Source organism: Cydia strobilella, chromosome 15, assembly GCF_947568885.1.
Source record: "Cydia strobilella chromosome 15, ilCydStro3.1, whole genome shotgun sequence".
NCBI classification, from domain to species: domain Eukaryota; kingdom Metazoa; phylum Arthropoda; class Insecta; order Lepidoptera; family Tortricidae; genus Cydia; species Cydia strobilella.
In genome coordinates, this window is record NC_086055.1 from 14,257,870 (window position 1) to 14,284,735 (window position 26,866).

General features: G+C 36.5%; 1 protein-coding gene across 1 annotated transcript in view; it reads right to left on the reverse strand.

The window, feature by feature from the left end:
• Positions 1–8,527: 8,527 nt before the first annotated feature.
• LOC134747666 (mitogen-activated protein kinase kinase kinase 11) overlaps positions 8,528–26,866 on the reverse strand; it is a 104,684-nt gene continuing 86,345 nt past the window's right edge. Inside the window, exons 10-11 of the mRNA XM_063682274.1 lie at positions 10,434–10,590; positions 8,528–9,575 (exon numbers count right to left, since the gene is read on the reverse strand). Coding sequence (XP_063538344.1) covers positions 8,748–9,575; positions 10,434–10,590 — 985 coding nt within the window. The 3' untranslated portion in view covers positions 8,528–8,747. The remainder of the gene's footprint in view (positions 9,576–10,433; positions 10,591–26,866) is intronic.

The following is a 26,866-nucleotide window of genomic DNA, read 5'->3' on the forward strand; positions in this document are numbered from 1 at the left end:
ACCGTTGTGACATAAACAAAACTGTTGTGTAGCTCATTTAACGAGTTCACGTCAAACTAGTTTGTACATAAAAAAGGATATTACTGAGGAAATATTTGACTTCATATGTGAAGGACTAAAGACGGATGGAAGAGACGATAAAAAAGTTTACGTGTAACAAAAATTCCGTGACTTCGGTGGATAAATACGTAGTCTCATAGTATTTGACGATAACTAAGTTTGAAGATTATTATCTTTTGAACCTTGACTAAGGTAAAAGTTATCTAGGTACATTGGTTCCATGAATCTTGTTACTACCGACATACTTATTTGGAAAATTATAAAGACGAATTATCAATTGCCGTCTTCAAAATAAATGACGTTTAAAATTATAGGAAGGTACATTGTTAGGGAGCTTAAAGCTCGGAATCCTAAATTTGCTTACTCTTGTTAGACATGAGAATAGATTGGCATAGTGCCATATTTAATGGACCATAAATGATGATGCTTGACGTATTTGGACCAAAAAAACAATGGTTATGGATAGGTTATCGGGTTTCTAGTATGATAAACGTGATGTAACTTTGCAAACAGATTATATTTTTTTACGCCCGTCATATTTAAAGATGATACCTACTTAGGCACTTTTAGAAAATAGAAATTCACGAGATCATAAAAATCATAACTTGGTTAGGCGCAGGCAGCATAGTTTCACGTAAGAACGCGAATGTAATGTAATGAATGTATTACATTAGAATTATGATGGCTGGAGTAACCTATTGGTTATTAGTAGTTGGAGACTAGTCTAGTTGTAGTAGGGCATTGGGACCCCCCATTATCTAGGGTGTGCAGGTATAACAGTTGTGTTATTCATTCTATATCGACTCGCAGAATTGATCTAAAACTTGAAATTTCCAAAATTTTAAGGACTAAAATATCTCTATTGTTTTAATTCTGAAAAACAGTAAATATGCCAGATCAGCTGCGCTTGAAATTGCGAGGAATTTTGATTGACTTGTAATCTGGCGTTTATATGAGTGCCTCTATAGATAGTTTCCTTCCCGTTCGACATAATGGGACAATAGGCTCTTAGGCGCCAAGCGACACATCTAGTCGCAATACCTACACATATGTTGTCGATCAATCAAACTGCCAGTATTCATGATTACTTTTCCAAAAGATTTTTAAAAACATTGGTACGAACGTTCATAAGAAACATTAGCATATTTTAATGTTCCATACAAATATAGGCAACTAAAGTATTTTTTTGGTCACTCTATATGCGATTCGATTATACAAAGGATAACACTCGGTCTCAAATATAACCGGTTTAATAAATTCGTCTAGCCGAAATACCAACACTTTTGGACCAACAAGATCTGCTAGATTAAGTTACCAACTATGCTTGACAGGATCTACCATTGCGGATTCATTGGCATAATATGCGGGGTGTAGACATACGATAGAAACTAGATGATCAAGATAACTGTTTTCTGTAGAATTGGCCTCAGGACCGCTAGCCAGGCCCTATTCCCTTAGCAAGTAAATCGATTCATAGAAATAATCCTAATTGTACATTTGATCATTGTGATAAGCCCGGCCTTCCTGGGCATAGTTAAGAATTTGGTTAAAAACCTAAATTATTATGGTCTTATTGGACTAAACTAAACAGGTGTTTTATATTTTTTATTTTGTGAGTTTTCGCTTCGAAATTTGATTGCTTCGTGTATCAGTGGAACGCAGTTCGGACTTGCTTAGGATAAGAAACCAATTTTAGTGTAAGATAAAACATATTTTATGACCGCTTGGATTTGTGTTGTAAATGGTTACTACCGACGTTTACTTGCGTTTTTTTCTAAATAATGCGATGAGAAATACACTGATGATCGTGATTTGTATTTTTATGACACGACTCTAAGCAGGTGTATGAGTATATAAGTAGCGTATAAGAGCACATTTTATATTATATAAGTATTTTTACACTGCACTGATATAATATTTTAATGATACCCAGTATTGAATAAATTGTTCTTTTTATACATTGTCTATGTTATTTATTATCCTGTCTAACCTTGTTATATTACCCATATACCAAAAACTGCTTAAAACTCAACTGTGATATTATGTTACTTATTATGTACATACGTACTTACTATGATACTATGGTTATGAGGCTTTACACTTTATACATGTAGCTGCGTATGTAAGTTTAAATCTACATATCGCCTACGTATTTACTATTTGTATGTACAAACTAATGCGATGAGGGATAGTAGTGTTTACCTAGACAAGGGCAGAAACTGCTCAGACTGTCGCCAAATAAATCTTTCGTGTTCCAAGGGACCAAGACCGAATAATACAACATTTACATATAGCCAATAATATATAAGCCATATAGCGAATAATATATAATGCATGTATAGTTTATGAATAAAAGGAGAAAATAAGTAAATAATGTATTTAAGTCGTCAAAGTGAATGGGTTCAACTTTTTAAGAGTCCCCGGCAAGCTCGGCCGAATTTCACCTTCCCATACAAACGGAGTTTCGTTCTCATTTTAAAAATACGTGTTGAATTGTAATGAAACTTTGCACATACATTGACATGAGGTATATCTAGGTCTGTAATTAGTTTATACAGCTCGTGTTTATAAAACAAACGAAATAGAGCAAAAACAAATTTTGTATGAAAAACTTAAATTCGCTCTATTTTTTTTAACTATGGGTATCTGAAGCTACATAAACTAATTTTAGACATAAATATACCTTATCCTATTGTAAGTACAAGGTTTCAGAGCAAACAAGCCACTCGTTTTAAAATGTGAGCGTAACTACGTTTGTATGGAGAACCGAGCTTGCCGCGGACCCTTTGACCTAATTTCTTGTAACACTCGAGGAAAGTTCAACATGTTTCAGTGGTATATTCCCATTTTACTTGTTTAAATGACAGATTGTGATAATAAGGGTAAAACTTCGGCCATCCGCCATTTTTCTAGAATAAATAATTAAATATTATAGACTGGTGAATTGGTACACTATTCGATTAGGTAGGTACTATACTATGACTATGTACCTATACTTAACTAATTACGACCTCAAGAAGAATAAAATGTTTGTCTAATACTCATATAACTCATATTATATTATTTTGAGTAAAAGTAGCTAATGTAGAAGACTTTTGTGTTTAAGTTACATTTGCTTAATGCTTATTCTATTGGCAAAGTTCCAGCCAGTTTGACAAGTAACTCAACTAAGAGGATCCGTCTGAGGGAGGCAGAAAGGAGGGAGAAATAACAAGACTTCATAAAAAGCTTAATCTAGTTTTATTTGTCAATTTATTTCAACGTACTTAAGGCATTTTCCTTCTTGTTATTGGCACAAAGAACCATCTCACATCCCTCGACTAATGACTGTATCTGAGCACAATATCACTTCCTTTAAATTATATGGAATGTCATTTTCACAGAAATATGGAATGCCCGAAGTATGCCTACACCGTTCGTACCTCCAATAGGTACGTACAAGCCAGATATTAAAATTAAATATTTTTCAAGACTAGAGTATTTTTAAGTAATCGTGCCATGAGTCAATACATACAATATAATTAATCAAACATATATATTTACAGTGTTTAAAAAAAACTGTTAATAAATTCATTTCACTTGAAAATAATTTGTGACTCCAGTATTTGAAACTTATTTATTATAAAGAGATTCTTATAATAATTTGGTGAGGATTTGGCTTGCACTAAAACATGTTTGGAAACGGAGCACTGAACATCAGGTTGGCACTGGCGTGTCAACAAATCATACAATATACTACAACATACATATCTATATAAAAATTCCAATATTTATATAAAATATAGTGGTAATGAATCTCGAATACTGCTGAAATACTGCTACATTCACGATTTCCCTTTCATAAATAACAAATTAAAAGTATAATATAAAATAAAATGGACGCAAAACAATTTCAATTATTGCACAAGAAACCAAAATGAAAACGAATAAATAATCACAACATTCGCTTTACTGGCCGAAGCCAGAAACAGTGTACTGAGGAAACACCTTCAACCTGCGTAATCTCTGACGATCCAAACGTTAGGCACTGGTTTCGCTAAAATATCAAAGCTAAGTTACATTTAAAATTTGATATAAGTACATTACAATACCTAGATTTAGTGATGACGATAACGTGTGTCTAATTTTCAAATCTTGCTCCATAGGCCTTCGAAGTCGAAAATATATTCGAACACATACCTATCTTCTATACAAATACATTTTCTGTAACAAAAACCAGTGTTCCTGAGTACAGGAAGCATAATATCGAATATAATATCAATCGCAGGATATGCAATACATTTACATTTTGCAAAACTCCGACTAGTTTTTTTACCTAATTAATTATCGTGGGATACAAAACTGGTTTCACTACACCTATATTTACTGATATTTTAGTACAAAATAATCTAACTTTCGATTTTGTACAAAATCTATACACTGTTCGACGTACATAATTGTTAGTTACCGTAATGTGGAAAGTAAATAATTTAAATATATTCAATTCGTTCGTATGGTACTTAAAAATATATTTGTACTATTTATAATTTAATAAAAATAACAATGTATATAGTGCGCTAGCACCGCAACAAATTAAAATAAATGCCGGGAAAGCTGCTGCTTTAAGGGAATATTTACATTTTGTACATTTTTTGTTATTTGTGCCTTTTTGTTCCTCTAATTATCACTGGGTATAAAAACATTTCTCTACCTCAATCAATTAATTAAGACAATTTTCGGTTATGAATTATAGTTTAAATTAATACAATAAATAATGTGAAAAAATTACTGAAATTACACGATTCGTTGCTGTTTACTAGGAAATGTTTAATTTTTAAATTATATTAGTTTTTAGCAGCTCAAATAACCTTTCCAAATGAAACCTAACAGGTTGACTTTTTCCACAAAGCATATGTTGCTGTTGCTTCTCATGGAGTTTATTTGTCCTTATCGTTGTAAATAAAAACTAATAAAGACTGCTTTTATTTAAGCATAATATTGCTCACTCCAAAATTAAAAAGTACTTTATTGTACTCGTATGTAGATGGCGTCACATTAGCATGGTCTTATTTCAACCTATTCCTTGTACCTAACTGTGTGTTGTGTGTAAACTTGTACCTAAATCGCCATCTATTGCAACTTTGGTGGAAACACAATATACTGAAATATCGCCAAAGTGACGTATCCAAAACAATGACGAGAAATTTAATGGAAAATAGTAGTCAATGGGGTTGGCAACTGTCAAAGGTTTGAATAGATATCGCCATCATAGTTTGCCCCTTTCTCTAGTTTTGCTGGCTGGCATCCAGGCCATAAAATTAAAAAAAAAAACCAAGAATTTGACACAATTCTAGAGGTTGACAGGGCAAGCTATGCTGGCGCCATCTGTAAAATACTTCGACCGGCCAAACCCATTTGACTAGAGTTAGAACAAGTAAAGTCAGCAACGATATTGATGCATACGCAGTGCAAGTGTTATTTGTACGACATAATTTCATAGAAGTTTGACGTTTAAAATAACACATGCACTGCGCGTGTTATCAAAATCGTTGCACTTTTCTTGGTGTGACTCTATCAATATTTTTGTTACAAATTAAGCGCTGCCATCTATGTGGAGTAATATTTAGTGGGTAACAGGCACTGTCAAGCACCCAAACACGCATACAAGTTTTATACAAATGTACAGCTCTACACGTTACTAATTAATGAACACAATTGCATTTATACAAGGCTGGGCCCGGAGTGGCCGGCCGGGAGCTGACCACTCATCTTTATTCTAAAATTGAATAAATACAAAAAATTAACTGAATATTTTTGCGTTTAATTGATAGAATGCTGTATAGAAATATAGTGCGACATAAAATAGTAGAAATTAAATAAAATTGAACTCAAAAAATTCCATAATAAATTGTTGCCATGTTTAAGCATTTTACGTCAAAAATGTGACAGTTACGTAAGAAGTGGCGCCTTCAATAATTTTCTACAATTTCTTGTCGGTATAGTCCGACAAGAAATATATGGTAGGACTGTAAAATTATAAATCAAACTAGAAAAGTATTGGTTGTCCATAAATTTTTTCAACTGAAGATATTTAAATCAAGTCTCCAGCTAAATCTAACTATTCAGCCAATAAGTATTTTTAACCGACTTCAATTTCATAGAAGGAGGAGGTTCTGTATTCGGTTGTGGCTATTTTTTTTTAGAAGTATGTATGTAAGTTATTATTTGAATAATCGAGATTAATAAAAATAAATATTAATTTTACATGCGGACAAATAATTTTGCTGAAAATTAGGTGCAGTTAACAAAACAAACAGACAAACTAGTACCATTGTAATACATTCTAGTTTACTTTTTTATATATAAAGACCAGTGATCAGCTGACACAAATTTGCAGAGGTCGATATAAAACTGTAGATGTCGCTACGCTCTCCTTGTTTACCCAACGTTTCAAGTAAATAATTATGCATAATGTAATTGTGTATTTTATTACAACCACTATTATGGACACACAATGTAGAAAACAGAACTTGGAAATCATACTAGATGATAGTTATATGAAAACATTTTGTGGTGCTCTGATTGAAGTTTTGATGATTTCGACGGCACGAATTTATCAACAAGACAGGTATTACTGGTATTAGTATGGTTTGTTGCATGGATTTTTAAACCATACTTAAAGCAAATTTGTGACGTTTTTAAGAACAATTGTACATATTGTTGATAGTCAGAAAGGTGCTACTCCCAAAATTAATTAGAAATAGACTTTATACACAATGTGGTTTTGCCTAAAACGTCACAATAGAAAACCCTGTACATTTCAGGATCACGTAGCGACATCTATACACGGATCAAGACACCCACTTAAGTTAAATATTACTTAAAACGTGACGTCACACGGTAAGTAGGTGTAACACTATTTCAAACGCCAAGCAACTTATTTAAATTATGACCTCTTATGGATTAAATCGAGTATACACTCGTACTTGAGCCGCGAAAGATGGCGCCACTGAAAAGCGAGTTCAAATTGAGAAAATTATAAAAGCTGTATCTGTTTTTCGTTATTTTCTTGCTACATTTTAATTATGAAACTCCTGTGACACAAAACTATTTAAATCGGGTCACAAGTTCATTACAACTAGTACAAGCTATAATAAACTTATTTTAAGTGAGTGACCCGTTTTAAATATTTTCTTGCTACATATTAAAGTATACCCACTCTTTATACATACAATTAGAGCGGGGTTATACGATTTCATTCACAACCGTGGCCAATGTAGCTACGCATTCAATGTTATAAAAAGTGTGTGCGTGTAATCTTTACGCGCGATTGAAGTAAAACTTCTTTGACGATGACGTTTATCGCTATGTTGGCACTTTGATGTGTGTCCTATTGTGCATGTGTCACTACTGAGCGTTACTTCCGTCAGAAAAAGAATCTAAGACCCTCTAGTCGCGCCTAAAGAAGTTTTACTTTAAAAATAGTATTATACGTGAAAATATTACCTTCAAACGATAAGATTTGATTTGAAAAACGCTTCTCAGTGCCATTCCGCCGCGGCAAACAATTTGCTAAAAAGCAAGCGTTCCACGCTACCGCCTATGTACATTGTACACTCACATAATGTAGGTTTATATAGTCTGCATCTTCTCAAATGACTTTTTCGCCTAAGACGGTAATCTGTTAAACAAAAGCCATTGTTCTTTTATGTGAGCGGTCGCCCATTGTGTACCATTGTCTCCGACAATGGCACGCGCCGTAGCACGCGCTAAGAATCAATGGAACACAATGGGCGACCCACACAAAAGGAACAATGACTTTTGTTTAACAGATTACCGTCTTAGGCGAAACCGTCATTTAAGAAGATGCAGACTATAACTGCCTATTCACAGTAGTTACCACCGACTTTCTAACGCATAGTCAATAGTGAACCCTATGACAGTGCCAAATGGTTCATTGTTGGCCGGTTAGTAACCACTGGCATAGCAAAGACAAAGTTAAGCCCGTCACAGACGGAGCGATAATATACCAAGAGATATTATAGCAAGGCATCTTACAATATATTTTGCGTACTATTCGACAGATTCCACACACGAAGCTATAATTTTCGTATCTCACAATGTAGGTGCTAGATAGAGAGCGATATATATTTTGGTATCGTTGTCGTGTGGTGCTTTAAGATATATTTCGGTATCTTAATATATATTATCGCTCCTTCTGTGACGAGCTTAATTATAGCAGATGTACACAGTCGAATATATCGTAAACTAGACGGCGCTGTTAGATGTCATGTTATGTGATAAATACTAGATTTATAGAGAAAATAAACAATTTCACGGCAGTTATGAAATATTACGAGAATACACCGAAAAATATACTCAATGTTTTTGTTTTATATTAATATTAAATCAACAAAAACGTATGACAAAGTTGACTGTGAAGTTACATGTTGTATTTCTTACACTATCAAAATGTTACGAATTTGACAAAGAGCTGCTGAATTGATCGGATACGAAACTAGGCTACGGATTGGCATACATTAGCGCTTGACATTTGGCTACTCCAAAATGAACGGCAGCCGTGCAGCGCCATCTAGTTTTGTCACCACAAACTTACTGCATAATCTACTAAAGTTGTCTATGCCGGGAGACCGTCAAACCTCCGTGTACAGTCAGACCAGGTAGTCGTCGAACTTCTTGAGCCTTCGCTACGAGTGTTTGGAGGGCCGTCTATCCACCACGCCGGGCAACGACTCCGGGCTAAAGCGGACCCTCGAAACTGAACCTGTGGAGGCGTCCCTAGCCGATACGTACGAACTGTCGGTCTCACTCGTTATACTGTCCGGGGGAGTCGGGTTGGTCGGTGTGCCACCACCGGAACTGCCTCCTGATGCGCTTGATTTCTTATTGTATTTCTTTAAACTGGAACGTAGTTTTGTTGGAGCGAGTTCTAAACCTAAATTAGCGGGTCGCTCGACGTCTTCCTGCCTGTAGAAGTCTCTAGGGAGAGAATAATCTGAAGATTTCCTTGGATATTCTGTTACAGGCGTCCGATATTCGCTCTTACTGTATTTCCCACTGTATTGCCTCGACGGGGAGAATTCCTCCGCGTGTGAGTTTGTCGCTGAAGAGTTTGAAGGTGTTCTTCTGTGAGTTAAAAACTGTGGTCTATAGTCCGGCGCTGGCTCCTTATATTCGTAGCTCTCGTCGTACGGGAAATATGGATGTTTGACTACGTAGTCAGCCGTTCTGTCGTAGCCGTAAGGTTCTCTATAGTAGAAGTCCCGCTCTTGTGTCGGTTGGAAGTTTTCTCTATAGTTGTGGTAGAGATCGGCGAGATGTTCGGAGGTGGCCGAGGAGGTTCTTCTAGGGGAGGGGGTGGGGGGTTGGGTGGAGGTGTACGTGGTGCCGAGACCGGAGGTTCCGGAGAGGGGTTGTGCGGAATGTGTGTAGGAGGAGTAGGAGGGGTGCGCGTTATGGCTCGGGGAGTCCGTGAATCTGATCGGCTTCTGCTCTTCCGCTTGGAGACTGGTGATCTGAAATGAAACATGATTTTTAAGTATACTCAAAGTAGTTTATACTTTTAAGTGAGGAAACTAAATGACATAGTGAAACAAATCCCACACTTTTTAAAAAAGCAACGCATTTACGAAATAAAAGAGTAAAAATCGATTTACATACAGAACCAGCTAATACTGCCCTTAAACTAAAGAGTGTGATTTGTTTGGGAAGCAAAATTTATAATAAACTACCTGACACAATTAGAAATAAGGACACAATTGAATTCAAACGAGCATTGATGACATTCTTAACAGATAAATACTACTATTGTCTCTCGGATTATTTGAATATTTAATTTCTATTTTTTATTTTTCATTATTTGACTTTGACATTGCGACATTTGTATTCTTAGTTTTACTATATAAATTCTAATTGTTTGACATCCGGGTATTTAATATTATAAAACTAGTCTTCTTAATAGTAACTGTTGTCATTAATTCTTTGATACTGATTTCTGTTCAGTTTATTTTTACACAATTTTTTAATTTAGACTTAAGACCAACTGTTTTTTGCATGCCTGATGGTCAAATATAGAGACACCACTTATTGTAAGATTACCATCACTGTATGTACTACCTATATTTGCAAATAAAACATTTTGAATTTGAATAGTTCATTTTCGTTATTTTTTTATGAGAATTAATAGGCAACAGAAATACATCACCTGTGAAAATTTTAACTTTCTAGCTATCACGGTTCATGAGATACAGCCTGGCGACAGACAGACAGACGGACAGCGGAGTCTTAGTAATGGGGTTCGGTTTTTACCCTTTGGGTACGGAACCCTAAAAGCACGGTGTATAAAGAGTGCACGTGTCCCTGTGTTGACTCACCGGCGCGCCCGTGATGGCGTGGAGCGGCGCGCGCGGGTGTCGCGCGGGGCCGTGGTAGGTGTTGTGCGCGAACACGAATCCCTCGTAAGCCGCGCCCGCGCCCCCCGCGCCCCCCGCGCCCGCGCCCGCGCCGCCCGGCTCGGGCTCCAGCTCCGCCCTGGATAACACAAACTAAATATTATTCCTCCATTGCAAGCCGGTGCCTCGTAACGTGTCGTGAGAATACATTACTACAGAGGCCGTGAAATAAGGGGTTGCCGGCCGAATAGAATAGACGGCCGAACGTAGTGTGGGCGCATAGTTATGAGGCCGGCAACCCCTTTTCACACCGAGGTGTTTAGTGCTTTTCTCAAACATGCAATGAAATAATAATACAAATATGAATACATGAATAATGATGATGATGTCCTAATGTGATAGATATAAAGATTTTCTATTCTATTCGGGCGGCAACCCCTTACTTCACGGCCTCTCTAGTAATGTACTATTTCTCAAAAATGGACGGCAAAGTAGACGTTGCCGGTTAAAAATTACACTCAGAGAAAAATCCGGAGACAAGGCTGCAGTTTTACGTTGCGAACGAATTATTGATAAAAACACAAAACTACTTTGGGACATTGACAACCTAGCCTTTGCTAGCGCAGCAACTTTTTTTTTGCGAAACGCAATTATTGCGAAACTAACAATAAAAATGTTGTTAAACTATCAATTTTTCGATGCCTTGTCATAATAGCATAGTTAAAAATGCGAATTTAACATAGTTTGGCTTTGCTCATTGCACAACGTGTGATTTGTGAGTTGTGGTTTTAGCAACTTTGAGGACCTTTGTCAAAATAACAAAAGATAACTCTGCGAAATCTTCACAGTTAAAGTTTGTGCGGTTCGCAATGTTCGCCGACACATTGTTTTTTACTTTGTGACAATAGCAGCTTCAAGAGCCTTTGTCAAAATAACAAAACAGAACTCTGCGGAATCTACACGGCTAAAGTTTGGGGGTTGACAGTGTTCACAACCACATTGATTTATACCTTGTGATGTTAGCAAATTTGAGGACCTTTGTCAAAATAACAAAGAATAACTCTGCGAAATCTTCACAGTAAAGTTTTGTGAGGTTCGCAATGTTGGCCGCCACATTGTTTTTTACTTTGTGACATTACCAATTTCAAGAGCCTTTGTCAATATAACAAAATAGAACTCTGCGGAATCTACACGGCTAAAGTTTGGGGGTTGACAGTGTTCACAACCACATTGATTTAAACCTTGTAATGTTAGCAACTTTGAGGACCCTTGTCAAAATAACAAAGAATAACTCTGTGAAATCTTCACAGTTAAGTTTTGTGCGGTTCGCAATGTTGGCCGCGACATTGTTTTTTACTTTGTGACATTAGCAACTTCAAGAGCCTTTGCCAAAATAACAAAATAGAACTCTGCTGAATCTACACGGCTAAAGTTTGGGGGTTGACAGTGTTCACAACCACATTGATTTAAACCTTGTAATGTTAGCAACTTTGAGGACCTTTGTCAAAATAACAAAGAATAACTCTGCGAAATTTTCACAGTTAAGTTTTGTGCTATTCGCAATGTTGGCCGCCACATTGTTTTTTACTTTGTGACATTGCCAATTTTAAGCGCCTTTGTCAAAATAACAAAATAGAACTCTGCGGAATCTACACGGATAAAGTTTGAGGGTTGACAGTGTTCACAACCACATTGATTTAAACCTTGTAATGTTAGCAACTTTGAGGACCCTTGTCAAAATAACAAAGAATAACTCTGTGAAATCTTCACAGTTAAGTTTTGTGCGGTTCGCAATGTTGGCCGCGACATTGTTTTTTACTTTGAGACATTAGCAACTTCAAGAGCCTTTGCCAAAATAACAAAATAGAACTCTGCTGAATCTACACGGCTAAAGTTTGGGGGTTGACAGTGTTCACAACCACATTGATTTAAACCTTGTAATGTTAGCAACTTTGAGGACCTTTGTCAAAATAACAAAGAATAACTCTGCGAAATTTTCACAGTTAAGTTTTGTGCGGTTCGCAATGTTGGCCGCCACATTGTTTTTTACTTTGTGACATTACCAATTTTAAGCGCCTTTGTCAAAATAACAAAATAGAACTCTGCGGAATCTACACGGATAAAGTTTGAGGGTTGACAGTGTTCACAACCACATTGATTTAAACCTTGTAATGTTAGCAACTTTGAGGACCCTTGTCAAAATAACAAAGAATAACTCTGTGAAATCTTCACAGTTAAGTTTTGTGCGGTTCGCAATGTTGGCCGCGACATTGTTTTTTACTTTGAGACATTAGCAACTTCAAGAGCCTTTGCCAAAATAACAAAATAGAACTCTGCTGAATCTACACGGCTAAAGTTTGGGGGTTGACAGTGTTCACAACCACATTGATTTAAACCTTGTAATGTTAGCAACTTTGAGGACCTTTGTCAAAATAACAAAGAATAACTCTGCGAAATTTTCACAGTTAAGTTTTGTGCGGTTCGCAATGTTGGCCGCCACATTGTTTTTTACTTTGTGACATTACCAATTTTAAGCGCCTTTGTCAAAATAACAAAATAGAACTCTGCGGAATCTACACGGATAAAGTTTGAGGGTTGACAGTGTTCACAACCACATTGATTTAAACCTTGTAATGTTAGCAACTTTGAGGACCTTTGTCAAAATAACAAAGAATAACTCTGCGAAATCTTCACAGTTAAGTTTTGTGCGGTTCGCAATGTTGGCCGCCACATTGTTTTTTACTTTGTGATATTAGCAACTTCAAGAGCTTTTGTCAAAATAACAAAATAGAACTCTGCGGAATCTACACGGCTAAAGTTTGGAGGTTGACAGTGTTCACAACCACATTGATTAATACCTTGTGATTTTAGCAACTTTGAGAGAGCCTTTGTCAAAATCACAAAAGAGAACTCTTAACTACAAATTTTAAGTTGATTTACAATGTTTGCAGGTGTTACAAGGGTAAATAATCCAATAATAGGTTTTTGTTTTAACCTTTTCACCGCCAAAGACGGAAAATCACGTCAGCGGAAAGTCGTACCACTGACGCCACGACATTTGCTCCTATTAGAAAACCATACATTTGGTTTATTGCTTGGCGTCTGGTCTGAGTCACGTCGAATTACTTCGCTGCTTGGCGTTGAAACGGTTAAGACATATTAAATATACTAGCTGTTGCCCGCGACTTCGTACGCGTGGATTTGTATGTTGGTGGTTATATATTTTAAATGAGCATAGAACATTATGCAGCAAAAGATATCAGTAGGGACGGTAAATCATTTGTTAATAATTATACAGCGCATGAAATTTGTCTTTCACAAAGTACAAAGTTTCAAGCCCCTAGCTGAAAAAAATTGTTCGCGATATAAACCCTCTCAACACTCAGATTTTCAAGTCCACTATTTAAAAAAAATGTTCGCTCCCACTGCAAACTTTATTAATACAAACTTTTCAAACACGGTGCAATCAGTTTTCGTCTATTTTAATATAATGCCCTTTTACCAAGTTTCATGTTCCTAGCTAAAACGAAAACTTGTACTACATATAAACTTATATACATCCCCTTTTTAACACCCTTAAGGGTAGAATTATTAAGAACGTTGAAATAACCTTTTTTGTAATATTATACAATGCCTTTCTGAGAAATTTCAATAAGCATTTGTAATGAATTCAAACTTTCAACCCCTTTTTAACTCTTTTAAGGGATGAATATTTAAAAACGCTTAAATTACTTTTCTTGTATTCTAATAATATGCCTTCATACAAAGACTTCTTAGTCCTGTACTCAAAAAAAGGTTTGATCTCCATACAAACTATCAAATAGGGCTTACAAGTTACAAGGGAAGCTTACAAGTTTCCACACATTTTTTTTTTTCGTGGTTGGGTAGATAATGTGTTTGTGTTCCAAAAATTGGTAATTTCTAGAAAAAGGCTTCGTTTTTGGGACATGGTGTTGTATAACTTTTTAATGTGGAATTTAACAAGCTTTCGTTTCGCTATACACAGTATTCACATTAAACCCAGATATTCCGAGAAAAAAAGAAAAACCAAAAAAGACTTATACTTTTCAAGATGGCGTTTGATCCCCGTGGACCCGAAGCTCCAATTTTATGACACGCAAACAGGGATCCCTGAAATTGTAGGTGTCAAATTTCATTACTGTCACTATTATTTAAACCCCATTTAAGACCTAAAATCTGTTTTTGTAGTCACATTTTTAAGTTTTACACATTTTTCCTCCACTTATTTTAGTAAATTTGTATTGCATAGCACTCGTGTACTAATTATGGATCTACTGATGTCTATTTGATTGAAATCCACTCAATAGTTTAGGCGCTAGAAGTAAAAATATGATTTACTATTCGGCGGCTATTCAAGGCGGCTGTATTAATTTTGTCTGAGTCGTAGCACGGTACGCTTATCACCATGCCTGTCACGTTCTAACAAGTATGTGAGTGCGAAAGTGACGGACTTAGTGATAGGGGAAACCATGCTGCGCGGGCTCTAGATTTAGCGACAGCGTCAGTGACAACGTCATGCTCGCGGCCCGCCAGCGCCGCGCTCACAACCCGCCCGCACCGATCTCTCTAGATAAGCAATTATTACCTAAAATAGTTTTTAATCTAACTGCTCTTTGAATCTGTCAAATGCTCACACATAATAAATTATAACCTTCTGTACGTACTACGTGCTGCCCGCACAGCATGGTTTCCCCTATCACTAAGTCCGTCACTTTCGCACTCACATACTTGTTAGAACGTGACAGGCATGGTGATAAGCGTACCGTGCTATGACTCCACTCTCCAGGTTTGCAGTTTTTTATAAGGAACAACGTACTTAATTATTATTATTTGTACTTAGTACCTACTTACTAATGCCTTTACCCTAAAAACGGAATTCTAAGAAAGGTATTTGATTGCTCAAGTCGCAATGTTAGAATTGCGGAATTTACAAGGGAAAAATTTCTCAAGTTAATAATTTCACAACTTTTACATTGCGAAATAATATAAGCATTGCTAGAAACACAATGTTAACTTTGTTAAAATAGTGATGTTGACTAGTCCTTTGCAAAATTGACAAAAGAATCGTTCATTTCGCTGGCAACATTCGTACGGTTAGGATGCGTGACAAATCGCTAACAACGGAACGTATTTATTTAGTGATTATTATTGTCTTTTCAAACAACGAACCGTTCACGTTGTTAAAAATATAAGGAAATAGTTTCTTTAAAGTTAAGACAGTTATAGGTAAATAGTAAATATAAAGGATGGACGACTTAAGTGTGTTTCTGTTCAACTGTGATTTGATACACCTTTTTGGATCGCTAAACGGTAAGTTATAATTTGTATTTACATAGTTCTAACTAGTTACTATTGTAGTTAATGTAATGTGACTGTCGTTGCTAATCGATATTTGTTTCATCCTAATAAACTATTCGAAGTCGAAGATTTCTTAAATCGAATTTAAAACAATTATTTTTAGGTTATTTTTGAATTGCAATGTTGGACCATTTTTTTTTACACGACTGCCCAAATAAAGCAATGTATTGTTGTAGACATTATAGCTCCATCGAAATGGCCATTTACTTCTTATTTTTCTTGAAATCATGGAAAATACACGTTGCAATGAAATTATGGCACTTTGAAGCCCCATGGACAAATATATCTGCAAAAATATTGCCGGCATTGTTACCGCCATGACAGTGCAGTGTAGTGGGTTAAATTTATGCAATATGCAGTACTTATTATTTATCTCTATGCTTATAGATCAGGGCGCGGATCTCGATTTTTTATTGAACGCAAACGACCATGAGTTGTCGTTATTGGTCCCGGCAGCAGTTCAAAAAGGGAAACTGCGTATGGCGTTAGACCGTGAGAGAGAACGCGTGAGCAGTTTCATTTTTTCGTATACCTACTTGATTCAAAATTTAGATGTTTTCATTACTTTGAATCAATTTTTAACCGACTTCAAAAAAGGAGGAGGTTATCAATTCGACCGTTTTTTTTTTTTTGTATGTATGTTACGTCATAACTGAGGAGTTTGGTTCTGACCGCGGCCGGGGTCGGTTGTGTTCCGGGGGCCCTTTACAATGGCATTCGCAATTGCATCTTGTCGCCAGATGTTGACCGGACCGTGATAGTTTTTACCGACGCGAGCATCTAGATATGCAGTTTACGTTTCTATAGAATATCTGCTTATCTCGAAAAACGTGGGTTGGTTGTATGTGAAAGTGAAACAGTGAGTGGCAATGTTAACAGTGCAATTTACCGGTGAGATTTTTCCATTTCACGTCTTTTAAATAACGGTCCGTTCTTAACAGTGTTTGTAGGTACAACTACATTAGGTATTGTTGGGGTTAAGTTAGTTTAAAAGCAAACGACTTATTAAGCTACAAATTGTACGCTTGAGCCTTCCTCGGGAGTCGCCCTGTTGATGGGTGGGGGCCGCATGGGGGTCCGCTCGGTGGTTTTTAGGGTTCCGTGCCCAAGGGGTGGAAGCAGGGTCCTGTTGCTGGGACTCCGCTGTCCGTCTGTCTGTCGCCGGCCTGTGTCTCGTGAACCGTGATGGCTGGACGGTTGAAGTTTTCACGGATGATGTGTTTCTGTTGCCGCTGCAACAACAAATACTAAAAAGTGCGGAGCCCTCGGTGGGCGGGTCCGGCTCGCACTTGTATGGTGTTTTGAGTTTATCCTGAACGTGCAGGCCGACGGACGCGGGGGAGGGGGCTCAACGAACAAAGAACTTAACGAAACCATCGTATTATTACTGACTGCGAGTGGTCAACGTTACGCTTCAAAATTCCTTTTGCATTGTCTACACGATTTCCTGCATGTGCAGTCAGTGCTACAACATGTGCAGTGACAAAAAAAGGGTATCGCCACTTCACTACGCGGAATTAGAGGACTCTACCACTCAAAATTGATAGCTATGCAATTCAAGTAAGGTGCTATTTGTGTGTTTTTTCGTGGTGCTTTTTTTGTATGATTTGTTTAAATGAGTGTTGTTTAAGTGACAACGTGCCGTCCTCTTGTGCTCGAAGTATGGGCATTTTGGTAGACATAGTTTTTTATAATATAGGAGGCAAGCGAGCGGGGAGAATCGCATGATTGGGAATTGGTGTCAAAACCGCAGAACAATAAACAAGAGGATAAAATGCTACCTAGGACATCCTAAGACGCCCAAAACCTCATCTCTTCGAAGCCGCATAAAATATAGCTACAGAGCTCCATCCCGGCATCCCTCTGAGTGGCTCAAATGGCAGACGACAAAGGCGAATTCATCAAAGCAGCAAGAGAAATATATCAACTGCACGATACCGACAGCGAATCAAACGAAGAAGAACCAACACCTCGAATCGACGAGCAAACGGCATCTCAAGATGATATTGGCCTCGCTTGGCACAAGATGTTACGAAGACCGAAACGAAAACGATGAGAAGCATATCACCAACGCTCTCCCTCGACGACATAACCTACCCCACCTACCTTCCAATATTGGCTTAAGGCTGCATAGCCGGCTGATTATAACTATCCATTTCCCATCCCAGAGCGTGTCACTCCCCATAAAATTACGTCCCCTGGTATGCCGGCTAGTCCGGAGCAGGCATGTTCCTGGCTGGGTGTGGCGTCTCTTGTCTTGTCTTGTCTTGTGTATGTATGTTACGTCATAACTCCGTCATTGGTGAACCGATTTGGAAAATTGTTTTTTTTGTTTGAATGTGTATAGTCCCAAGTTGGTCCCGTTTTTGTCAAAACCCAGTTTTGATGATGGGATCCATGAGGAATCCAGGGAAAAATTCTTGAATCTTATAGGCATACATATAGCGATTTTTGTATTTTCATTAATGAATCTAGTATTCACGTTCAGAAAAACTGACATTTAATGAAGTGGAACTGCTGATGATGATCAAAACGAAACTCTTTAACGATGCATAGTTCACTTTGACGATTTGTCCTCTTCGTTATGTTTACTAAGCCAGTAAGATTTATAAAGAATTTTTTATCAAGGTTAAGTCTGATGATGGAGATACAGCGACTTTTGTATTTTCATCAATAAACTAAGCATTAACAATTAAATAGTGCCATTTGATAAATAAATAAAAATAAATAAAATAATGTGAATGGGCATTATGGTTAAATTAATCACTCCTAATTTTATTTTATAGAGAGGAGTTACAAAAGATCCGAGGGATGTAGATGTACAGCAAGTTATAGCTCCAATTAAAAAGCAAGACTCCTTTGTGATTCCATCAAGTAGCCAAAAATCTAGTACATCCTCTGTTGTTACAACATCAACTGAATTATTGGTAATTATAATAATATTTATCTTTACTCTGTATTTAAGGTGGATCATGTTTTTGTTATGCAGAGGGAGTCAACTGTCTGTTCAATCCCCGGTCAGGGCAAATATTTGTGTGATAAACACGAGTATTTGTTCCTGAGTCTTAGGTGTTTTCTATGTATTAAACTATATAAGTATTTATATCGTCACTAGTACCCATATTACAAGTAGGCCAGGAAATAAATACATTTCACAGAATAATTATATTAAGGTACATTATTATTTTGGGTCAAATTATTTCAACTTATTTTAATACGAATTACTCCGACTAATTTATAATACATTTAATTATAATCATATATTTTTAGGGTTCCGTACCCAAAGGGTAAAAACGGGACCCTATTACTAAGACTCCGCTGTCCGTCTGTCTGTCTGTCACTAGGCTGTATCTCATGAACCGTGATAGCCAGACAGTTGTCATTTTCACAGATGATGTATTTCTGTTGCCGCTATAACAACAAATACTATAAAGTACGGAACCCTCGGTGCTCGAGTCCGACTCGCAATTGGCCGGTTTTTTACTATCCAAAAGATTAAAAGTGTAAGCTATTTCTATCATATGTAGTCAATATGAATGTTTTGTTTTTAAGTCTAAAATAAATAAATAACGTTTAGTTTGGGACTAGGTTGATTTTCTGAATAAGATTGTCTCCAAATATTTATTTTATGTATTTATTTTATGTAAATATTATGATTGTGCCCAAATAGTAAATACCCACATGACGTGACTTCTAGTTCTTTAGTAACTTAGTGCTTACTTGATTTTCAGGAATGGGACATCAATTGTGACGATTTACAGTTTATAGATGCAAGCAAACTCATAGGGGCTATAACTGGCGGAAATCTTAAACAAATTTTAGAGACATCCAGTATTGGGAAACCTCTAATCAATAAAAAGGTATTATCGTCTAGTGACCGAAAGATACTGACGGCCCTTATTGTTGAGGCTGAGGTGCGGAAATTGAAAGAAAACACTGACCCAATACGAAAAGAAACCTGGGATACGTGGACATCAGAAATTATAAAGCTTTTCCCAGGTGAAACAAAGGGGGTATATTATAATCCTTTTCGTCTTGTTGATGGAAAAGCTATCCAGGCCAGTGGCCTGATAGTGAACCGATTAATAACAGTACGCAGAAAATTAAATGCAGAAATCCGCAGCCGCAGCAGAAGTCGTAACAGCAGTAATAGCGACAAGAGCAGCGACAGCAGCGGAGACCAAAACAAGAGAAAAAAATCTGCTGTCAAATCTTCTAATGCACGGGTTAGACCTTTTCCTGACACCTTTCAAACAATAAGTACCAATCAAGACTCTGAAAAAGATACCGTGCAGTGGTTGAAGCACTCTTCTTCACCGAGAGAATTGGTAGAAACAAAATGGAACAGTTGTCTACATGAACGCATGGCTGCACTGCAAGAAGGCGACCATGTTAGTTATTTGAGCATCTTCCCAGCACTGCAATGTCCTTGGGGCTATGAATTGGTGAGTCAATGATAATACTAATCAATCAAGTGTCTTCATGCCAGACTTCATGACATCACCAGGCAGAAGTCATCAATTTGTGTTAAGTTATTTTTATACCCAACTGCAGAAAGGAGGTTAAGTTTTTCAAGCGTATGTATGTATGTATCTTTAATTATTTGGCACGCTCTACTGCCTAAACCATTTAGCGGAGTTTAACATATGAGGTGTCATTACATTTGTCTCAGTTTTGCGAGTAAATCCATACTAATATTATAAATGCGAAAGTGTGTCTATCTGTGGCGGGTGGAGTCGCGGGCTAGTAGATTATATTATTATTATGCAGTCGGGTTATTGATTTTCATTTTAAATACTCATATATACACTAGCAACATTTCTCGTTGTATGATTATGAATGATGATTGATGACTAGCAACATTTTTGATTTTGTGAAAGAGCTTTTAAGCTCTAATTGAATAACAAATGTTTGATTTCTGTTTATTTTCAGCTGGCCAGTGACTTTGACAAAATATACCCTGAAATAGAAGGAAAGTTCGAAGAAAATTTCCCGGTAGTGAAAGGTCGCCTGCTATCATTACTAGATGAGAAGGCTCAACAGCTAACACGACCTGACACTTCTATTCAAACTGTTTTGGATCTTGCAACTTGTAAGTTATATTATCGTTTTTTTGTCAAATAGTGTCTTTATTGCCTCTATATGTAAATACAGTATGTACAGTGAGCTTCGAAATTGCATACACTGTACATACTAGGGTGGCTCTAAAAAACCTTTTGTTTTATTTTGTTACACTCATTTTGCTGAAAAAATATTCCCAATTTTGTAACTTTAACTACAAGAGGATGCGTATTTATTATTTAGATTTTTATTTATGTATCTGTTTACACACCATTTGAATATTTGATTTATAAGTTTTGAAGTAAAAAAAAAAAACAATTTCATTTCTATTTTTTGTAATTTTTCAAAAGGTAGATTTTTTTAAATTCACCTAAAAATTCATAAAAATTTGAAATAAAAATGTTTTTTTACTTAATAACTTATAAATCACATTTTCAAATTATGGGAATAAAAATTGTAGTTGAGATAAAGTTGTGATTGATCAACAAAATAAGGGGGTAGAGCTTGAATTTTTCCCATACACACGTGAACCACCCTGGTACATACGTTTTATTTGTTCAGCCATATAGATTATATAGAAGTAAGTACCTAAGCATAACGTTCAAGTTCTTGCAAGGGGCTCGAGTTTGTTAATATTCTTACTCCCGGAGTAACACAGAATCACACTTGCGAAGAAAAAACTAAATTTTATGCGAAAAAATTCTTAAATACGGTGACATTTCAAACATTCGTCCGCCATATTGTGATTTTTTGCCAAGTTAGGCATCTAAGGCACATACCCATCCGGCATTCAGCCACGATTGAAAATTGAGTAAGAATATTATTTTGAACAGCTATTAAATTAATTAACCGAAATATCTAATTATAAACGTCAGTATTTTAAAAGTAAAACTCATGTATACCTACTTGGTTCATATTAAGTAGTAATAGTAGTAGTTATGACATAATAAAAAAAAAGCTGTAACTCCCTAGAGAGTTACACCTTTTTTTCACAATCCATAACTCCTGCGGGAACAATATAGGCCTTTGTCCTTTAGTACACCTGCATGATATTAGATCTTTTTCGAGCAAGTGTGATGAAAATAACATATTATATACAGGGTAGATTTTTTTAACGACACCTGTAGGCCGAGCACATGATTGACGCGACAGTATCTCGCCGCGAGATAGACTACCCGTCTTTTACTAACTGTATGAATTTAAAGGCGACGGGTAGTCTATGTCGCGGCGAGATACTCTCGCGCCAATCATGTGCTAGCCCGGCTGGAAGTGAAGTAGGTACTATAGATAGAGGAGATGACGAATTTTACTCAATAGAAACTTTACCTTAAGTAACCGTTAACCATACTAAGTATTAATTATTTTTGCAGCGGGGGAGGAACAAGCGAATGTTGCGACTTTTCTGGCAGTTCCCCTGTTGCTGAAACAAATGCACACTGTTCCCGTGAAAGGAGTCAGAAAACCCTGGAACCCGTCTAGATTAGAAGTAAGCAACGCGTTTTTAAGCTTGGTGCCATCTACATCGGACCTTCAAAGCCACTTCAGTGAACGGAAGGCCACATTGCAGGAAAAAAAATTGCCTGTTCTTCCATATTTGGTTGCTGTTGGGGCTTGCTGGCAGGATGTTACGCAGTATGATTTAATAATCTCTGAAGACATCAGGTACACGTTTCCCAGCATTTGTAAAGCTGTTTCAAATACTTTTAAGATTTTATGGGCATTAGACTTACCATATTCAAAAGATTGTGCCCCAGTCTGGATGTTTATCCAAAGAAGTATATATGTAATGAAGAGCAAGTTTGACACTGAAGGCACTCCTATGCTAGATTTGCTTGCTTCTGTTTCTAACAGGCACGATGGTGCTGTGTGCAATATGTAAAAGGTCTTTTGTCCAAATGAAGCAATTTAAAACCCATTTTACATTTTATCATCCAGGTAAATGTTATATTTGTCCAAACATGGATTGTGGGAGAACTTATCAACTCTACAATTCATTTAGGCGTCATTATTTGAAAGAACATTCAGATTCTTCTATGTTACAACAGGCTTCAAGTGTACAGGATTTTGCTATTGGACAAGAGACCTCTCCCGTGAATAATGATCCATTACATAATGTGTGTAGCGCAACCGAGTTTCAAATTAAAGAAAATAATAGTACTATACAGAGTGATAGCAAACACAACACACCGCCGCTAAGCGACAGTTTAGGTCAACTTTTCTCATCCCTGTATAGTAATCCCCATTTGCCGAACAATGTGCTAGATACAGTTTATAGCGGTATTCACAACATGTTCACTATGTCAATCAGACCTCTGTTACCAGTAACTTCTAGCTCTGCCGTAGCAAAACTGACAACCGATCTAGAGATGTTTAGTTCAACTTATAAACGACATCAGTTCTTTGAAAGTAAGGGTACTTTAGTTAATCCTGAGCCTTATACTGTAGGGCGACGATTTGATTACGTAAAAAAAAAAGGTAAAACTTATTACCAAGCAGTAGAGTGCATAGCCCATAAAATACCTATTAGAGATGTGTTGCACAAATTTTTTTCGTTGCCTAACATACTTCATGAGACCATCGATGCTATGAAAAAACTGATGGCTCATGACACGTCAAACAGTATAGAGCATTATATGCATGGTTCATTTTGGAGACAGAAAAATCATGGAGATAAGATAGTCATGCCCATATTTTTGCAAATTGACGATTTCGAGACTTTGAACCCTTTGGGTAGTCATAGTGGTGTGCACAAACTAGGAGCCGCATACATTTCTCTTCCTTGCCTGCCGTACTATTGTGCCTCTCTGTTAGGTAACATATTTTTAGTCTTACTCTATCATTCCACTGACAGAGTGGAATTTGGGAATCGTATAATATTTCAGCCCCTGATTGACCAGTTTAATGATTTATTTAAGCATGGAATAGTTTTTGATTTGCCAGATTTCAAGGGCACAATTTACTTTGAGTTGTCATTAATTTTAGGAGATAATTTAGGCTTGCATAGTGTTTTAGGATTTGTTGAGAGTTTTTCAAGCAATTTTCCTTGCAGAACATGCAAAGTAGAGAAAAAAGTCATGGCTAATCAGGTTTATGAAGATGAATCTCTCTTAAGGACCGAGTCAAATTACCAGGATGATTTAAAAACGAATAATTCATCTCTGACAGGCGTCAAAGAAAAATGTATATGGCTCGACATAGAAAATTTTAATTTATTTTCGCAAATGGGTTTTGATGTAATGCATGACATGCACGAAGGCTGTGCCAAATACGTCATGTGCTCTTTACTTGTGGTTTTTGTAGACAAAATGAAATATCTTACAATTGATATTGTTAATAACAAAATTTCCTCATTTCAATACGGTCCCGATAAAAAAGATAAGCCCGTCACGCTGGCCATGTCCAATTTACGAAAAGGCAATATACGTTTAAATGCTGCCGAAATGAGCACATTTTGCAAGTATTTTGGTGTAATGTTTGGTGATTTCATTCCAAGACATAATAAATATTGGCAACTGTATATTCAATTAATGACTGTTTTAGATTTTATTATGTCACCCCGTTTTGTATCTGAGCAAATAGACTATTTTAAGTATATGATCGCTGACTTTTGCGAAATGTACATCACACTGTTTAACCAGTCTTAAGCCTAAATTTCACAATTTACTGCACTATCATTCGGCAATGTTACGTTTTGGTCCCTTGAGATTTCTGTCTTCAATGCGCTACGAAGCTAAACATCGCTTCAACAAGTTAGCTGCAAAATCAACAAATAACCGAATTAACATGACACTGACAGTAGCTCGAAAGCATCAGTTGATGTTAAATGACATATTCTTGAAAGAAACTATTCGTTCGCCTCTTTCGTTTGGGGGCCAAGCAGAAGTACCAGTTAGTGAATGTAAACAGATTTTAGATCAAATGCAATGGTCAGATATTACAAAATTATATAAAGTGAGTTGGGCGGCAAAGTGTTCCGAGCGCTACCAAGTAAATTCTGTAATAGTTACTGCTATTAATGAAGAAAACATTTATTTTTCCAAAATTGATGACATATATGTTGATGGAGTGTCTAAGATTAGTTTCAAGGCTAAGCCTTTACAAACAATTGGTTTTGATAATCATTACCATGCTTATAATGTACTGGACTCATTACAATCATCACACATATACATTGATCAAGACACCATGCAGTATCCGTTTTTGTGCAACTGTGTAGTCATTGGGCATAACATTAATCTTCCTGAGTATCATATCGTACTCAGTAAACCGATTTAATTAACCCAACTAGAGTAAGATTTAATAATTTGTAGTAATAGTAAGTATGATTACAATTACTTATGCAGGTATAATGCATACCCTAACTCAGTTTAGTAAATTAAGTTCAAAAGGGCCGTGGAACATTACAGTGTTAACAATTCCTATTTTAAACATATTTTTGTTCGTATTTTATTTTACAGGAAGTAATCAAATGTTATATTACGGTAAATATGTAATGATTATTGATGGGAATAGCCCTCATTATGAAAACAGTTTTGTTCATGCAGTGATAATATGCTAATAACCCAAAAAAAAATAAAAAATCTGCGGATATAATTCGTGGTTTGGAAAATCCCCCCCCCTACACCCTCGAGGACTTTTAGTATGTTTATCTGGACACCACAAGGTATAAATAACTATACCAATTTTCAAAACAACACGAATTATTTCTGCTGATTGATATTTTCGGCTTAATTTGACGTGGCTATAAGTTTAGTTTCTATTTAAACGATATGTAACTACAGTTGTGGCCCTAAGCGCCACTTGCACCATCCTACTAACTAATGAGGGGTTAACCGGTTAACCCCTCATTAGTTAGTAGGATGGTGCAAGTGGCGCTAGATTGTTGTGTTAGGAAACACCTTGCATGTAAGTAGTGACCTGATGTATGAATAGCGTTGTCACTATAATATTGACAGTAAGGTACAGAACTGCACGGGGTGGGTCACGTTATACTGTTGTTGGTTATTACCAGTACTTAGGTTAGGTTAGGTTAGGTTAACAGCAGGTAGATATATCGTCGGGTGATAAGCAAAAGTCACTAAGTACCACCACAAGTTCATAGCCATAGTGAACCGTAATATTATGCGAATAAGGTTGATTTTTGTTTAATTATTTTTCAGTAGTTAGTGAGTTTTGCTTGTTACCTGACGGTATGCTAATTATTATTATTTGTTCACATTTAGCGGGTTCGATTCCCGGATCAGCCAGGCGATTTTTCTTAATTATTTGCAATTCGTATTGTTTTGAAATAAAAATGAAAGGAAGCTATTTTTACTTCTACTCGTCAAATATATGGTCATACTTCTAATCCATTCGCATCCATTTAACTTTGAAATAGTAGGTACAGTCAGCTTCAAATAGCCAGCCAAAGTCGCCAAATATGTCGCAACACACCTTTCTTGCCATGGGAATAAGGTTGTGTTTCGATATATTTGGCGAGTTGTCACCAAATATTTGACGAGTGGAAGTAAAAATAGCTTCATTTCTATATTTATTTAAAAACAATACGAACTACATTCAAAGAATTTGAAAAAAGTCGCCTGGCTGATCCGGGAATCGAACCCGCTTTTTTAGTACTTCTAAAGCGGGTTCGATTCCCGGATCCCGCTGACGGTACTTCTGTATAGTGGCTAGAGGGTAAATAGTATTTAAATAGGTATTTTAGTGTTGAATAATAATCACTTTTATATTCGACTCCGTATATTAAAATAACCAGTTAACTGTACAATGGTTCAGGCGGGACTGGCGTCCCGTTGATCCGTTCCTACGGATATGGGTTTTGGCTAATCAGATCAAATCGCGGTGCACGCGCGCTTGAATATGAGCTGACATAGCTTAACTGTTACTATACCGCTAAATGTGAAAAACAAAAAAAACCTTTCAATTTTACTGTACCGATCGAAAGGCTCAATCAAAGGGTTCTTCAAAATAACATA